Source organism: Chenopodium quinoa, unplaced genomic scaffold (assembly GCF_001683475.1).
Source record: "Chenopodium quinoa cultivar QQ74 unplaced genomic scaffold, ASM168347v1, whole genome shotgun sequence".
Classification (NCBI taxonomy): Eukaryota; Viridiplantae; Streptophyta; class Magnoliopsida; order Caryophyllales; family Amaranthaceae; genus Chenopodium; species Chenopodium quinoa.
Window position 1 is genome coordinate 749288 of NW_018743074.1, and position 18528 is coordinate 767815.

Sequence of the window (18528 nt, forward strand, 5' to 3'; positions counted from 1 at the left end):
ATTAGTACTTAGTGAGCAGTGTTTAGCAATTTTAACTTTGTGTTTGTTATTATTGTGTGCAAACTTCTTTCATTTTATTTAGTTAAATTTGAAGTAAAGATAATGTGAGAAAAAAGTAATTTTTGAAAAATAGAATTAACTTACACTTGTAGATCATTGAAGTTGGATAAAAGAAGTTAAGCAATCCTCCTCGCACATTTTACAATACTTTCTAATTCTAAAATAAATGTGTCACAATCCAATCAAAATTTATTTGTCTAAAAACATTTTGTTCGAATCTATCTTTACCTTATCTGGTATAATTGGATATTTGTTGTTCAAACCATGTCAATTGTCCCATAGTTGACCATTTGTTTCAAGGATGACATGAATGGATAGGCAAGATCTTACAATGATGGTCTTATGGGCCTAGCCAATAAAGAGGGAGTTTGAGAAGCAAAAGTTGAAAGCTTTTGGAGCAATCAACGACTTTGCTCTTGGTTTGAATAATTTTTCTAGAAATTTTGCTGCTATCAAAGAAGTCACGCCAGATACCAAGTTGAAAATGCATTCGCAGTAAAGCCACACTCAAGAGTTGCAGCACAGGAGCTTATGAATTGCTGCTTTATAAAGTCAGTAAAAACTTCATTTCATGGTTTAGTTGATACTTCATCATTCAATATCAAGAAATCTTTATTTGTTTACCAAATTTTCTATCAAATCAGAATGCGTGTTTGGGAAACTGACAAAACTTTATTATAACATCAACAGTCAAACCAGTTCGGGACCTTCTCCTATAAACATAACATTCTCAGATTCAATATGTACAAAACGATTCTCATTCACAGCTATGTCGAGAAGTTAACATGCCCAATAGCAGCAGCAGCACTCTCTGACTAGTACGTATTACAAAAGCCTCAGTAGAGGATCTCAGGACACTATACAGACACTTTCAAACCTCGTAAGAAAGACTTTATATTACAAACCTAGACTAATGTCTCAAGCAACCTACTTGTTGGCTGCAGTGGAACTCCAGTACAAAACCCAGGCACAGCAAGACATGAGCAGCGAGGAGGTACACCACTTTGTTCCCTCCCAAGATTCGACTCTGCTAACCAAACTCGCAGAGAACATGCACATTACACAAAGACAACTACATGGAACATCCGGTTGTTTAGAATCATCCAAACTTGTGTACTGCTAACTTCCACTGGAAATATCATATACGCGGTCATATAATAAAGAGGAAATGAAAAAGAGAGTAAATAAATCTGATATCGACTGATACCTTCTTGATTAGTAAACAGCAGGAATTACGGTCTTGGAGTTATCTTGAGCTGGCAAGAGATGACTACATGACCTAGTTTTACCAGACTCTGCATCATATGATGAAAATAACTTCCGCTGCCACAATGGAAAACACAACATCACACTAAATCAAGCAAGCAAAAAAAAAAAAAAAAAAAAAAAACACAGCTAAAATTTAAGAAAATTAACTAATGTCCAAAAACAAAGTGCACTTACATATTCCTCAAATTCAGGGCTAAGCAAATTGACTGAAAGATTTCTCATCCAACAGCAATACCTGGTAAGATATCAAAAGGAACATCATTAGATATTTGAAAATAGTGTTGTTCATACAGAGAATATGCTGAAACTATCATGTCAATCAATCACATACATATCAGATGCTTCAAGATCAAGCAGCAAGAATAGAACTCAAAGAATTCAAACCACTCGGGGACATTATAATTACTCAGTAGTATATATTCCTATTTTCCCAAATAATAAGAGAAAAGGAAACATACTGTTTCAACATTAATTGGGTCCATTGTCTTTAACCTCTGCAGGTGATCACGAGCATTGGGATCAAAGACACTTCCAATAAAACTGTAAACCTGAGCAAAGTCTGGTACAACTGCTTCAAGTGGAACAGAAATTAATGTTAGTATATATTCTGGCCAATGCATAATTTATAGAGTAGGCACTCTAGGCAGATAGAATCCTAGCCTTCTATGTAAATATCATGGTTTACCATACTCGGGGTATTATTGAAAAACAAAAGCAATCACACAGAGAATATCAGGAGCATGTTAACGAAACATATCACACGTATAATCTCAGGATCTTTATGTCAATATATATTGTTCTTACTACCACTTATTCAATCCGCCCCTTTTGCTCTTTTTCTCCACATACTATATTACTGCACAATATATAAAATTCTAACTACTATTCAATCCTCCCCTTTCTTGCTATTCCTTTTGTTTTTTTAGATGTTTTTTCCACCCAGATCATGGGACTATGAAAGAAGGTAAACATTACATTAAACCAATGAGAAAATTAACACAAAAAAAGGAAGCTGGTAAATAGATATTTTATTCTATTTGTAATAATTAATGAGCAAATTAAAGACTGAATCAAAGGAGACACAATCTCTGGTGAAGGAAAGGCTTCCAAAAGAATCAATCTGACCCGGGAAAATAAGTAATATTCATAAGACAGCTAGACAGAGATGCAACTAAATGTATGTCAACTGAAATGTCAATGTACCCTGAATAAATTAAAACACTATAACTAATGTCAAGTAATAGGAACAAAAGGCAAAAAGAAAGGTAACAGTTTAATTGCTATGGATAATAATCAATATTTAATGAAGAGTAAGGAGCTAAGGATAACAATTGAAGCTTTAGATACTACCAACTATTTGAAAATAAACTGGATTTTCTAAGATGATGTATATACAACTGTGCAAGGACTTAAAGGTGAAAAGAAGTAGCTAGCACAAGAAACAATACCTTTGATACGCTTTGCCTGAGTTGTCTGATCCGTAGCTCCAGCTGTTGGCCAAGTACTTCTGCTCTCATTGCTGCTGCTGCAGCAACCCGTGGGAGTCATTGAGGGCATTGCTAATGTTGCATCATCTGCATGAAAGACATGCCAGATTAGTTTCATTTCTGGTTTCTTTCAGGTAATTTTTCCAACAAATTATTAACTTTTCATCATTCTTAACACAGGCCAGCTTTTCATGACACACAATACACCACTGTCCTCAATTCTTGCTAAATTATGCCCACTTCTTGATAAATTCCAGTCACAACCTTTTTGTGTTGCTTAATACATGTGTTCTTAGATAGCAAACTGAAGTTGTGCAGTTCCTATAATTATTTTCCGTATTTTACCCTCATTTTCATCTCCCCCCACCACTCCCCAAACAAAATTACAACTATGAACCAGCTAGAAGAAAACTCCAGACGCGTTGATCTATAATATTCTGCTTTGTTAATCTCTACCTTCTTGAAGAACCTCTCTTATACAAGAAGTTCACTCTATATAGAATCAATGAGTTATACTTTCAAAGATCAGTAGCATCCAAAGATGGTACAGATCCATATAAAACACATTTCACAGTTAAGAGAAATAAATAACAGTCAAAATCCATGAAAGTAAGAAATGGGTTTCAAGAAAATAATTATTCAAAATGCCAAAATGTAGAATATAGATACAAGATAAAAGATTAGTCCTTTTGTGGGGATTTGTTTTAAGAAATCTACCTCTTCTCAAGTTTGCTGTATTGACAACTGGCACAGACCCAAAAGTCCAGGACGATGCTGGAGCACTGCCACTTTGATTGGCGAGGACTGATGATGGGTCATGGTGGTAAACATACCCTGGTTCCAAAACACCAACAGTAGAATTCTGATACTGTCCCATAGATTGATTAATCGCTGGAGCTGCAAACAAACATTCAGGTGTGTAAGAATTACTAATTCTCAGAAAAGGTCACCAGTGAAGCAGACACGGCACATGGGAATCTAGCATTCTAACCAGTCTTAGAAGCCTTTTGCGGGTATGGATGGGCTGCTTTCCTCTTTGGTCGCGGAGGCGGCACACGTTCATTAGACCCACTCTTCTGAACCTTTAGAAAGTACTTCTGAGCATGACTACGAATCTGCAAGAATCATTCATGACCCACCAGCATACATCAGCAAAAGAGAGCCAAGAATAAGCACATTAGCTAGAGTAATACTGGCTCACCAACATCATAGACAATTCAATCCAAGCTACTCCAATGAGCAGCAATGTTATGGCTTGTCAACTCCAAAATCTAACAAGTTATTACTTAATATCAGAGTCATAAACAATGAAGAAATGAAGTCCATGAGTAGGACGTTCCCAATTTGCATCGCAATGAAAAAACATAATAATGGACCATCAATAGTCCACAATAGCCAAATCATCAAGCATGAGGGCTAATGGGTGTAAGAGGATGTAAATTTCGGACCATGAATTACCAGATAATGAAACTATAGAACAAAATACAAACAACTGCCAATCTCCAGATGCCCTTTTAATCCCAAGTGCTTTAAAAAGAACAAAACAAATTAAAACTACCACCGTATAGAGCACACTGCACATGGTCATGGCAACATATAAAAAAAAACCAAGAGCTAAACTGGCCATAAACTGCGTACAACACAAATGTACAGAATTTAGATGTCAAACAACACAAGGTATATGATTCCGACAGCCTCCATTTATGGAATATCTGGAAAGCAGAAGATCTCCAATATTTACCTGAATAACTGTCTTGGAACCAATAAAAGCTTCAATTTTCTTCCAATCACGATCAAATCTGTGGCATAAATTGGGAGAAAAAGAAGTATTAATAAATTAGGACACGCTTCAAACCTATCAAAAACACCATCTAGCTTACAAATGAATTGCAGAAGGGAAAAAAAAAAAATAACACCTACCACACCCACATTAATATGACAAACCACAACTTTTAACCACAATTTTGCAATTTGCTTAAAGTTACTGTGTCCAAACTCTTACTGCGAACATCCCTATACTAACAAATTCTCTCCTATAGTCGTATCCATCAAGGACCCTCTATGAAATATTATCCTTTCATTCTAATAACCCTTTAACAATGGCAAAGTTCACCAGTATCCACATTTATATCCATATTCAACCACCTCTAATTTATCAAGGGATTCATGTTGTAATAACTACACCCGTTAAGTTAACATAACTATCTACATAATTATCAAGTAGCTCTTCACAACACTATTGAATCACCAGCTTTTCAACATACAAACCACATATCTCAACCTCTCAAATATTATAAATGTATTAGTAATAAATCATGTTATAACTGTCCAAACTTCATTTTTCTTTTCTTTACTGCCAACACACTTTCTCTATTCACATTTAGATGACTTAATTAACTCTTTACAATATTCACATAAACTCCTTTCTTTAACTTACTCTTTACACTATTCACAACATAAAGGAACGCCAATTCGGGAAATGGGAACAAATTTTAGGAACGGAGGGAGTATATAGATAACCTTTTCTTAAAAAAAAAAATAATCAGAAAAAAAAAGAACCAAAAGAAACTGAGAATAAAGAAAAAAAAAAACAACTCTCACCACTCACGCACAAAAGAAACAAGACCAACAACATCATCTCATCTCTCAAGCACACCTCTGACAACTCTTCCGACTTCATGCAATAACGTTGCAGGTCGCTCCTTATCAGTTTAATTAATTGTTCGTGTATACTTTCTAAATTTGGGTTTTTTCTGCTTGATTTTATGTTCAATTGTCCTTGTTCTTCTTTAATTATGTGTGTATACTTTCTAAATTTGGTTTTTTCTGCTTGATTGTCATTGTTCTTGTTTAATTTTGTTTAAGTTTCACAAGTCTAAGGAACTGCATGCTTCAAGTCTATGAATAAACTACCATCCTTAGGAGTTTATGATTGAATAAATGTTATTTAGGTGACATAAACCCTTTTCATAAATTTTTGAGAAAGGGGCTAAAAAGAGCTTTAGATAGGGTATGCGATGATTGAGCTAGGTGATTGTGAACGTCTAAACCCTCTTTCCAGGAAAACGGCGATTTGTCATGCAACTATTTTAGATGATCTTGATAGATGAATATTCATCGAGGAGTTTTGAAGGGGTTGGTTTGTGTTCAATATTGTGATAGGACTTTAAATGATTAAATTTGTTCCTATTAACGTCTATAGCTCGTCATTTACGAATTTTCAAAGCATTGATAAGGTTATATTAAATAAATTTAACTCTTCTGAATTTAACGCTTTTTTTAAAAAAAAATAAAATAAAATAATAATAATAATAAAATAGACGGATCGATCGAAGGGAGACCATGTTAGAGATAGTAGGCATGTTATTAATATGTACAAGGAAACATACTTGAAGTCACGCTTATCTGACGGCGTGAAAAAAGCTTAAGTCCGTGAATCTAAATTGTGATGATACTGGTTTTTGGGCGCACTACTGCCTTGTTGCTCAAATCTGAAGACAAGGTTAGAATTGTTGATTACAGAACCTGCTATTATTTGCGGGGAAATCCCTCCCTCGGCAGCTTGCCTACTACATCCTATCTAGGATGAATGTCGATGACATGTCTATCCGCAATCATTGCGGAGAAAAAGTTTTAATTGACAAAGTAAAGGTCACTTGGGAGTTGGGCATCCAGCAAGGGAAAAAATATGCCTCAGCAAACTGCGAGGATATGAGCAGTTGTATGCTAAATTTGAAACGATGAGGGGTAAGAAAGATGAAACTCCAGGTGTCTTTAATGAAACATTGAAGCATGCTTAGTTGAATTCTGATTCCGAAGCAAAATTTAGAGAAGCTTTTCTTTTGTATTCAATTTGTACAGTGCTCTGCCCGTCAACCTATGACACGGTACGGTACAGAGCAAGTACTTGCCGTTGGTTTCATTGGCACAGAACGCCAAAAACAGTAAGTACTTGCATAGGTTGACGGGAAGAGCACGGTAGAAATCAAATACAAAAGAAAAGCTTCTCTAAATTCAGTTTCAAAATCAGAATTCAACAAAGCATGCTTCAATGTTTCCTTAAAGAAACCTGGAGTTTCGTCTTTCTTACCCCTCGTCGTTTTAAATTTAGCATACAACTATTCATATCTCGCAGTTTACTTAGGCATACTTTTTCCCTTGCTGAGATGCCCAACAAACACCCGCCTGACCTTTACTTTGTCAATTAAAACTTTTTCTCCACGATGGTTGCGGATAGACATGTCATCGACATCCATCCTAGATAGGATGTAATAGGCAAGCTGCCGAAGGAGGGATTTCCCTGCAAATAATAGTAGGTTATCAAATCCCATGTCCTCAACAATTCTAACCTTGTCTTTGGATTTGAGCAACAAGGCAACAGTGCGCCCAAAACCAGAAACATCACAATTTAGATTCACGGACTTCAGCTTTTTTCACGCCGGCGTGACTTCAAGTTATTTCCTTGTACATATTAATAACATGCCTACTATCTCTAACATGGTCTCCCTTCGATCGATCCGTCTATTTTTTTTTTCTTGTAAAAAAAAGCGGTTAGATTCAGAATAGTTAAATTTATTTAGTATAACCTTATCAATGCTTCGACCAAATTCGTAAATGACTATCAAAACTCCTTCAAAACTCCTCGATGAATCATTCATCTATCAAGATCATCTAAAATGGTTGCATGACAAATCGCCATTTTCCTGAAAAAAGGGTTTAGAGGTTCATAATCACCTAGCTCAATTGTCGCATACCCTATCTAAAGCTCTTTTTAGCCCCTTTCTCAAAAAAATTATAAAAAGGGTTTATATCACCTAAATAACATTATATTGCAAATAATCTATATTTCAATCATAAACTCCTAAGAATGGTAGTTTATTCATAGACTTGAAGCATGCAATTCCTAAGAACAAATTTAGAAATTTAAACAAGAACAATGACAATCAAACATTAAATCAAGCAGAAAAAAAACCAAATTTAGAAAGTATACACACATAATTACAGAAATTTAAAGAAGAACAAGGACAATCGAACATAAAATCAAGCAGAAAAAACCCAAATTTAGAAAGTATACACGCATAATTAATAAAACTGAAACCTAAAACATCAACAGTGAGGGTCAAAAGTCAAAATTAATACCTGATTTCGTGCTCAATTTAGTCGGTGGGCGGCCCGAGAGTCGAAATTAAGAGATGCCGGAGATGAGGAGCAACCTGCGGCGTTACTGCATGAAGTCTTCAAAGTTGTCGGAGGTGTGCTTGAGAGATGAGATGATGTTGTTGGTCTTGTTTCTTTTGTGCGTGAATGGTGAGAGTTGTTTTTTTTTTTTTGTCCTTTTTTCCCAATTTCTTTTGGTTCTTTTTTTTTCTTTTTTTTATCTATGTACTCCCTCCGTTCCTAAAAGTTTATCTATGTACTCCCTCCGTTCCTAAAAGTTGTTCGCATTTCCCGAATTGGCGTTCCTTTATGTTGTGTAAAGAGTTAATTAAGTCATGTTACAGTGAGTGAGTTAATGTTGGAGGGAGTGGTAGCCTGGGATGCAGCAAAGGTTCGAGGCTTGGTGGATCCAAAGACCGCAGCTATAATTCTTTCTATCCCATTATCCCTTCATACAAGAGCTGACTGTATGTACTGAAACTAAACAAAAAATGATCTTTACTCGGTCACGTCTGCATACTGGCTAGCAAGGAGTGTTGGCGATGATGCTGATGGGGGTAGTAACTTGGAGGACCTCTGGAGATTGGTGTGGAAGATGAACGGCCCACCCAAGCTCAAGCATTTCGTGTGGGGTGCTGTAAAGGGTAATCTTGCAGTCAAGGATAGATTGGTACAACGCTATGTGACAGGTGACGCCTCGTGCCAGATCTGTGGAAAGCCCAGGGAGACGATTATTCACTCCCTATTTAACTGTACTGGCCCAGGGAGACGATTATTCACTCCCTATTTAACTGTACTGCTGCCCTTGAGAAATGGGCTCACAGTGGTTTGGTGGACCAGCTGACAGATGCTCCAACTGACTCGTTCTCTGCTTGCAGGAGCTGGCTGCATAGTAAGGTGGATGGGCAGGTGCTGAAGCGTATGGCTGCGTTGATGTTGGCAGCCTGGAGATGCAAAATTCTGATAATATTTGATAATGAAACGCCTAATTTTGTTCTTCTCGCGGCTGGTTTTTGCAAATTGGTGAGTGATTATGATGATTATGCAAAAAGAGTTATTCTTCCTACAGTTCAACCGACTATAGGTAGCAGCATTACTTGGCTATGCCCGCCACAAGGTTGCCTTAAAGTGAACGTCGATGCAAATGTACCAGATGGTGGTCCTGCTGGGCTTGGAGTAGTGTTCAGAGACAATAGAGGCAGCCTTATTTTGACAGCAACTAAGAGAATAGAGTCTTCTGTTCTGGAATGCATTGAAGCACAGGCCGTGAGATATGCTCTCCTCCTTGCAAAGAGATTTGACTTCAGGAATGTGTGGGTGGAATCGGATGCAATTAATGTGATCAAAGCCATCTCTTCAAGTGTCTCGGATCTTTCCCCAATTCATGTTATTTATGATGATATTAGTTTAGATAGAGCTTGGTTTAATGTTTGTTTGTTTTCTCATGCGAAGAGAAGTTGTAATACTGTTGCACACTTAGTGGCGAGGTGTGATACGGGTGACAGTGTTGAACTTATTCGTCTTAGTTCCTTTCCCCAAAGCATTATTACTTTGGCGGAATTGGACCTCTCTTCGTGATTAATATATGCTCTATCTTTCTTTAAAAATAAATAAATAAAAATAAAATAAAAAAAACCTTACTCTAATGATTTATTTTAAGAGCAAACAGTCATGTGAAATTTTATTTAATTGTTTCAATGAATACTTTCTAAATATCAATTTTTGCATAATTTTACTTCAAGACAATTAAAAATATTGATGATTAAAGAAATGCATTAAGCATGCCTAAATGAAATAGAAACAGCAAGATGATCACCAAATCCTATACAAAACCCTAACATAAATACAACAACAAAAATCAAAATTCCTCGTAAAAATGATAGCAATTATGATAAATTAATCCACAAAGCCGATAGAAAAGCAAAACAAATTCACTGTTCAACACAATTCAACATGGAATTAAAAAATTAGAGTACAATCATCACCAAATTATCAGTAATTCAATCAATATTACCAACCAACATTATCAGTAATTTAACACGATTAAAAACCTAATTAACGAACAAAAAGGAAATTGAGTTAGTAAGTAAACTTACAATTGAAGAGCTTCTAGAAACTTATCGTGTTCTTGTTCAGTCCAGCTCTCTCTAGACTTAGTAATCGTATACGGCTTCCTCACTTTCTTAGAGTGATCCTCCGCCATCGGAACAGCAGAACCTCCGGAGACCGGAGAATTTACCGGCGGAATAGGGTTAACTCCGGGAAGAGGCATACCGGAATTCGTAAATTCTAGGTTAAATCCTTGCGATTGCGTTGGGTTTGGATTTACCGACACCATTTCAAAATTGAAATTCAATTAATTTGAAAAAGTGATTGAATTTACGAATGATTAATTGATTGATTGAAATTTGATTGTGTACAGTTTTTAAGGAAGTTGGTGAATTTTCTGGAAAATGGCAAAGTGAAGAGGTTCTTGTGGTCTATATATGGAAAGATGGGTCACCGGGTGATCTTATAACCGCCTTCTATTTTTGTATTTTTGGAAAAATAAATAAAAAAAAGAAACGATTGTCATTAAGTGTGTGGTGGAATTTGGAGGGTAGAATAGTCATTTTGACGTGTGTGGTGGTGGGGAATTGGTACTGAATAATGAATACTACAGCAACGTGCCATAGTGTGGGGTGGCTGCTGTAAAAATTAAGGGATGTGTTGTCGACTGTTTAGCTGACTATTCTGATTGCACGCCCCTTTTTTTGTTTCATGATTTATTATTAGATAATGGAGTGGTAGGAAAATAAACTCGGGCTCGTATTATGTATCCGGGTGTATCATACAATGACAGTAGACCCACACATGGTGATGGTATGCTTAGTGTCCGGAAACATGAGAGTGTTGGTGACTCGGTGAGTGAATATGAGCCGAGCCAAGCTGAGCCTCTTTGTTGGTTAGTCGAGCTCAAGTTTGATACTCGAAGCAAATAAGGTCAAATGGAATCTTCTTTGCAATCATATGAAGAAACTCTTTGTCATCGCCGTTCAACAATTGAGCCATAAAAAAAATTATGCTTGTAAAGGAAGTACGTGTATAAACGTAGAGCTAACTTGTTTACTACGGAGTATATGACATGCATAACTTGTTTACTACGGAGTATATGACATGCACAACATCACGTAGTAAAAGGAGGTGACACGTGACAATACGACTCATTAAGGGCGAATTGGCGATAAGATGTACAAAATGTTTCTCTTTTCCAATACAAAATTGGATCAACTCAATTTGATGGTTTTGCCGATCAGAGTGGATGTTCAACATAAACTCGAAAAAATCTCCAAGGCACAATACTAACACTTCTAACAGAAAAACACACTAAATACTGATGAGATACATAGTACTGAAAGATATACAAAGTTACAAGCCGTGTTGAATTTTAAGCAACCTAATACGAGTAATTTGAAAACCAATATTTCACCAGCTCTGTGAACCTAATCTAGCCAACGCAAAACTCCGTCTTCTCCTACAGAAGCCAGAACTTCAATTCGCACATCAAGAACACCCTGCAAACACCAGAAGATAAAATTGAAGCGACAAACTTTTTAAACAAAACGTAAAAACTTTCAGGATTGGGCCCTACAATTTAGAGTTTACAAAACAAAACTAGAACTTTACGTCGCACTATGCAATAAGCCTGGCAATTTGCAAAAGCATATGCTCCAGACTCTATTCAAGTTCTAGACTTTCTCTAACACATGCAACTTTTATTTTGAAAGTACGGAGAAAAACTTAGACCAAACCTCAACTTTAAGGTTTTTTTGTCCAATATTTGCGATCCTTGGGAATAAGGGGGGTTGGCAAGGAATCCATACCCCCAAATCCCCAAGTGCCCTTACTTGGCAAAATTCAAACCCCAGACCTTTGGGAAACAGCATGTAACTGATAGGAAAAGAAATACATGTAAATCTCGATGAGACGTTAGTATTTAACTGATATATGAAGTTCATAAAAAAGTTACCTGTGTATTTCTACAATTAACCAATCTACACTCCTCCAAAGGACCTTCTAGTGACCAACTCTCCCATACATCAAAGCTGTGACTGGCAAATACAAATTCCATCTTTCTATTTATCTGCACCATCAAAAGAACTTGATGAGCTACAGCTCGCATAAAAGAGCAATGAACATTAATCAAACACTAATTATACAAAAGAGCAATGAAGGTTTTATGAATTCCAATTAATCAGAAAACACATTGAATATAGATTGTGTAATGATCTGATACACCATATAGACATTTGGAAGTGAATCGGGTTAAGTTAAATAGTTAAGGGGTCAAAGGAAGACCAAATCTATAAACAAAATAAACACTACTTTTTTTTCTTTTTTTTTTTTTTTTTTTTTTACTTGCAACACTTTGAAATATGCACTATTCGTATACTCCACTTTGACTAGAATTGATGGTTTATACAAAGTAGTTAAAAAGGTATATAGTCATGTGGGATCTTGTTAGTTTCATCCCAATGAACTTCAACTAACAAGTACTATAATGTGATATTGACATCTACTACCTAGTGCCATGAATCTCTTAAAGCAAACTAAATTTACAATCTGTAATCTGTAGTATATTCACAGAATTTAACAATGTTGGCTTAATTACTGGTAGTCACCATTTTCTTCCCCCTTTCTTATCCATCTCATAATAACAGATAAACTAGCATAAATCTCTTGGAAGTAATAACATACCTGCAACAATTTCCCACCAGCTGCAAGAGATCGCAATCCAATTGTATCCTGGAAATTGCGACATGCAATATCATCAGACAAGAAAACAAGAGAAAAGGGGATGCACTTTTCAGGATTAATTAATCCAACAATGTACAACACATGAAGAAAGACTGCATGAACTGACCTTGCTTCCAAAAACAACAAGAAACTGAGCTGCAGGATCTCTTTTGGTAACACTATTCATTGTATCTAGGAACCAACCACCTCCCTTTACCCTTTGTCTTGAGACATGAAGCCCAGAGCGTTCCCTTGCTTGTAAGGCTATAACACAACCATCTTTAAGTAGCTCTGCAGATTTCCGACTAGTGCTCTTGCCTTCTTTCTGAAACATGTCCAATGATGGTTCTTGCACCAATTCTATCGATGTTTTCCTGCTTCTAGAGTCTTCCGGTGAAGCACACCTGGAACCATAGCTTTGAACCTGCTCAGTACCACTCATAGCAGCAGCATCTTCCTGCTGTGAAGTACTCTCTTTTTCTAAGATGTCCTCAGTTTTATGTTGGGACTTTTGGCGAGCATGTCTCTTTTTAGCCTTTTTGCTTGATCTACTACGCTTCGTTTCAGATTGAGCAGAGTTATTTGGAGACAAACCTGAAACCTGATGCTGGCTAGGAGAATCTAATTGAGCAGATGAAGATTTCCTATGGGAACTTTCTGGAGTCGCTAAGTTATCAATTGTCAGACGCTCAAGAACTGGACTCTGCGGCAGTCTTTCTCTGTCTTGTTTATCAGATTTCTCATTCTCAAAGGTTATTTCACTTTCCTCGTCCTCGTCATCAGAGACAGCATTACTTGGAACAACACCATCAAGGAAGTAAGTTTGCAATATAGAAATTGCCTTTTCTCTTATCTCCAACCATACTTCTTCACTGTAATCTGCACTTCGTGGTAGTACCAACACATTAGGCATCTCCCTGACCTGAAACATCATGTGCCAACTATATCAGAGGAAATGGTCATGTTAAAACAAAAAATGCACTCTCTCTGACTCAAAACATCACAATTAAATAGATAAAAGCACACTAGTTACTTTAAAACATGAGGGATAATGAGAAAATTATAAAAGTGCACACTCTCCTGCCATCAGCCACTGGAATATAGTGCTATACATGGCTAATTTCTTATCAGCATCACGTCTTTAAAAAGTTATAAATTTAATTGACTAGTTTTGTTAAGAGTTACAAATATGTATTCTTCCTTCAATCGGATAAAATCTAAAGGGAGGCAGCAAAAATTCGTGGGACACTGCATATGTAACTTCCCTAACAGCAATCAAATAGTCAACTAGATGGACACAAATAGTCAACTAGATGGACACAAATTGTAACAAAAGCTTTCCAAAATTGTAACTAGATGGACACAAATTGTAACAAAAGCTTTCCAAAATTGTGCATGAATGCAGGACTATAAGCTAAGGTTGACAAATCGACAGAAAAACACTGTGTCGCATGGCTCAGGGCCCATTAACTAAGAGGCCTCATGAAGTTTTAAGATCAAGAAAATACAACACTCAGCCTGACAACAACAGCAACTAAAGAAGCGCAGAGCACCTCTCAATCAAAATATATGCAAGAACAGATATCTCGATCCTATGCTGAAGAGGTATACCCACATTCAAAGATTAATATTTTTACAGAATAACAGTATCGTATATGCTTTAAGTACACAATTGCGATGCACATGCAATCCTTATAAAAATACTGTAAATGTAAAACCTGTATGGATGCACAAAACCAAGAAATATAGAAAATAACACAAATACATTGTGAACGTGCATTTCTGTTGTCATACTAGTGAACATACCCATGCTTCCATCCATTGTGGCCCTTCAGCACCATCCAGTGCACAGCCAGCAAGGACTCCATCGATCAACAGCTGCTTCACAGCACAATCATCCAAAAGCTGACTGCTTCCAGTGTTCACCAAATATGCACCTGAATAAAATGTTTATCAGCATTAAAAAGGAAAATAGGGTGAAAAGCACTAACTTGAAAAGAAAAAAAAAGTTGTAGCATTTAAATAATTAATATTACCGTGTTTGATATGCTGCAAGCATTCAGCATTAATAATTTGGACAGTCTCATCTGTCAAAGCACAATGGAGAGAGATCACATCACTTGCAGCCATTAAATCATTAAGTGTCTCCATTCTCCTGGCAGCAGGAGGGAATATAATCGACCTGCTTACTTGTGCCTGGCAGAAAAGAGTAAATATTATCAGGCGCTCAGCCGCTAATCAGTAAATAAAAATACATAATAAAATAAAAGAATTTCCAACCACAAAGCTGAAAAATAAGAATATTCAGAAAAATTGAAGCTCTAAGACCCTCAAAATTCCTTCATATTCATGTTACTGGTTGTCATTTAATACAAGGACAGCATATGTGAGCATGACATTCATCAAACCTAATCAATTTCAGGAGTATACACTATATACCTCTCACATATTGCAAAAAGAGAAGAAAAGACCTATAATCACAAGATTCATAACATGATCATATTGATACATATTGTATCCTTTTATGGAGGAGGAGGGAGGAGCTGAGATTGGGTATTAGAAGCTGAGTTATCAACCTCATGTCAATTTGTTATGCCAAGCCCAAGGCCTGACCTAAATTTCAAAAATCAGCATTGAATACAACCACAACTATGTCCCACACTCCCACCTGGCCAGCTTCCCATACATTTCATTCCCCCCAAACACCAAAATCCCAAATTATGTATCCAAGCCAAATTTTTGTGATCCTAGTAATCATCTTAACGCTTTTAAGTTCTATTTCTAAAGCCAAATGCAAATAAAGTGGTTTTAAATCAAATGAATCACTTCTCTCCCCCGCATCCTCTGATCATCATTTCGGACAATATACTCTCTTCAACAGCTAATGAAAAACCAATGAAGATAATATTTTTCTTTCCCTTTGAGAACCATCTTGCAAGAAGCATTCTAACAAACTGCATAATTAAGCTAAATTTTAGACATTTCAGCAAATCAATAAACACAATGTCACACTAATTAAACAATCAAAATCATTTTTTCATCTCCAAAACAAACCACTCTACCTAATTCCTTCATCAATTACATAAATTAACCACAACATTCATTCCACCAAACCAACTCCTGAAAAATAGACAAATCAACCCAATGTCACACAACAAGCAAGATCAAATCTTTCGCTCTCAAAATAAATCTCTAAGCAAGAAAACTCAACCACAATTGACATAATTACACAAAACAGTGAAACAACCTTACCTGGGAAACATCAAAATAAAGCACATTCATCTTAAACGACAAACTCCTGGTAGCCAAAGATGTAGCCGACGCAGATCTCCCGACAATCCCAAGCACTAACCCCCGACACCGTCGCATCCCCCGACAAAGCGGTTGCACAGAACCCAACCACCCTGACGAAGACAAAGAATGTCGCGACAACAGATGCGTCCGTCGCAAAAGCCCAAGAACAAGAGCCATAACAGTATCAGCGATCTCCTCCGACCGAGAAACATCGACGTGGACCAGTCGAAGTCCAAGATCGGCGGCTAAAGCAGAATCAACGGCGCGGTCGGATGAGCCGAGGCAGAGAACAAGCTGCCATGGACGAAGCCGGCGTTGGGCGGCGCGTGGGAGGAAAGCGAGGGAGTGGAGGAGAACAGCGGCGGCTGACTCGATTCTACCGTCGGCTAATCGGCTTAAGCCGACGTGTTCGATGGCGGCGACCCCGGCGAGGGAGTGTTGTTCTAAAGCGTTGTCTTCGATGCAGTTTAGGGTTACGACTAAGGGGATTGGTGATGTGGGCTTCTGGTGGTGGGCCGTTGATTTGGGCCCTTTGATCGACATTTTGTGGGCTGGGCTGGGCCGGAGGTGGTGGTGACGGTGGTTGTTGTGGTGGTGAAATGGGGGTGGTTTTTAGGGGTTCATTTTGAAATTGAAATGGGGTAACTAGGTAATGTTAAATGCAGTGAGTGTGTTTTCTCTCTCCTTTGTCGGATGATTTTTGAAAAATGGGGAAATTGAAGGAGAAGAAGAAGGGAGGGAAAGAAATTGAAAAGGGAACTCGCAAGTAAACTACTCCGTACAAATTACTGGTCGGAAAGTCTTCTTCTCCCACTTTTTTGTTGGTCTTTCATTTTTCAGATGTGTTATATTCAACCCACGTCCTTTTTCTTTTTCTGAGAAAATACGAGCTAAAATAGGGGCAAATTTGTAATTTCAATCATTATCTTCCTCCTTTTACCATTTTCACGTCAGCACATCACATATATAACAATTATCATTAAAGTTTGAGAGAGTTTTAATTACATAGTAATTTTTATATTGAAACTCATGCTTCGTATCTCATAACGAGCAAGAAAAATTTACACGCATATTGAAACGTATTATGGAGTATGTACAATTCTCTAGTAATTGTAGATTTGTAGATCGTAGGATTGCTACGACCCAAGGTAGATCCTTGTAATCGTATTACTTTGATGGTTCTCGACACATGAGGCCATGGCCTACACACTTCAGTCAAGGGATGAGAATACAATGTATATGAGTTGATTACGTTATGTGGATGCAAAAGAATATCTAGCATTATTGCTAGTACTTTGGCTTGATTTGCATAAATCAAAGCGTTATTATTTTAAATGCAATTTTTAGTAGTAAGTTTGATCATTCATTCATTCGTTTGGATACATTCCAACAATATATTCTACAATATAAGCTATAATGGTTAGAAATGTGATAAGTTTTAATATTTAATTCAACTAAGCTAGGATTAATACTAATAAGTTAAAACAATTCATGTTATGTTCAACAAAGTCTGTTATTCTCATGAATTGTGTGATAAGAAATCAGTTTTATTGATTAGGAGAAAGGGAAACAAACTTTGTTAAACTTCGTGTAATTAAACAATTAGATGGATAAACCGTTTCTCGACATATCTAATATTTTTATAATGGATGAAATAGTATTTTGTTAAGATTGTAGATTTTAATGGCAACCGTATATTGTGTTCTTATGCTTTGAAACTTTGTTTGTGCTAATTGGCATGTTTTGTGTGATGGTTTGATGGTTTTATTGAAAGACGAGGGTTACTTGTAGGATAATTATGTACAATCAAAAGGAATGGGTTTATGATTAGATAGATTATCATAGAATTCTACTCCCATTATTATCACACGTGATTCAATTTATGAGAAAATTAACAATATTATTAATTAATGATAAAAATAATTATGTTGAATTGTTGATATTGCAATTAGTGAATGGATGTTGCAAAAGCAAGTGAACGGAAAAGGTTAATTCTACCAAGCTATAGCTACCAACTAATCGTCTAATCCTACTCCCCTTCATTTTAGAATAAATCACAAAACATTACTATTGTTATAAAATAAGGAGAAAAATATGAGAGATGGAAAGAGAATAGATCAGCTTGTTATTCCATAGAGTACGGATATATATATATATACAATATAACTAGGGTTTGCTTAGATAACAATAAACCCTAGATCTAGAATATTCCGGAATGATACAAGGAGGATAATGGATATCCACAAATATTTCATAACACTCCCCCTTGGATGTCCATTATCGAAGAGTGTGCCTCGTTAAAACCTTATTAGGAAAAACCCTGTGGGATAAAAAAAAAGCCTAATGAAGGAAAAGGAGTACAACATTCTTCGTAATACGCTTGAGATGCCGCCTCATTAAAAACCTTACCAGGAAAACCCAATGTGGGACAAAACCATGGTCAAGGGAAAAAGAGTGCAGCGCGTATTTTCTCCCCCTGATGAAT

At 36.6% G+C, this 18528-nt stretch overlaps 2 protein-coding genes across 2 annotated transcripts; both read right to left on the minus strand.

The window, feature by feature from the left end:
• Nucleotides 1-710: 710 nt before the first annotated feature.
• On the minus strand, nt 711-10483 carry LOC110731581 (protein REVEILLE 5-like). Its single transcript, XM_021911449.1, has 9 exons — nt 10070-10483; nt 4558-4615; nt 3808-3931; nt 3534-3713; nt 2778-2903; nt 1788-1897; nt 1504-1564; nt 1268-1383; nt 711-1189 (listed from the first exon to the last, which is right to left on the minus strand). Exons 1-7 carry the CDS (start codon nt 10309-10311, stop codon nt 1523-1525), a joined length of 882 nt encoding a protein of 293 aa, XP_021767141.1. The 5' UTR covers nt 10312-10483; the 3' UTR covers nt 711-1189; nt 1268-1383; nt 1504-1522.
• A 677-nt stretch (nt 10484-11160) lies between these two features.
• On the minus strand, nt 11161-17019 carry LOC110731579 (C-terminal binding protein AN). Its single transcript, XM_021911446.1, has 7 exons — nt 16002-17019; nt 14786-14945; nt 14556-14686; nt 12877-13671; nt 12711-12758; nt 11983-12096; nt 11161-11527 (listed from the first exon to the last, which is right to left on the minus strand). Exons 1-7 carry the CDS (start codon nt 16584-16586, stop codon nt 11456-11458), a joined length of 1905 nt encoding a protein of 634 aa, XP_021767138.1. The 5' UTR covers nt 16587-17019; the 3' UTR covers nt 11161-11455.
• Nucleotides 17020-18528: the final 1509 nt, after the last annotated feature.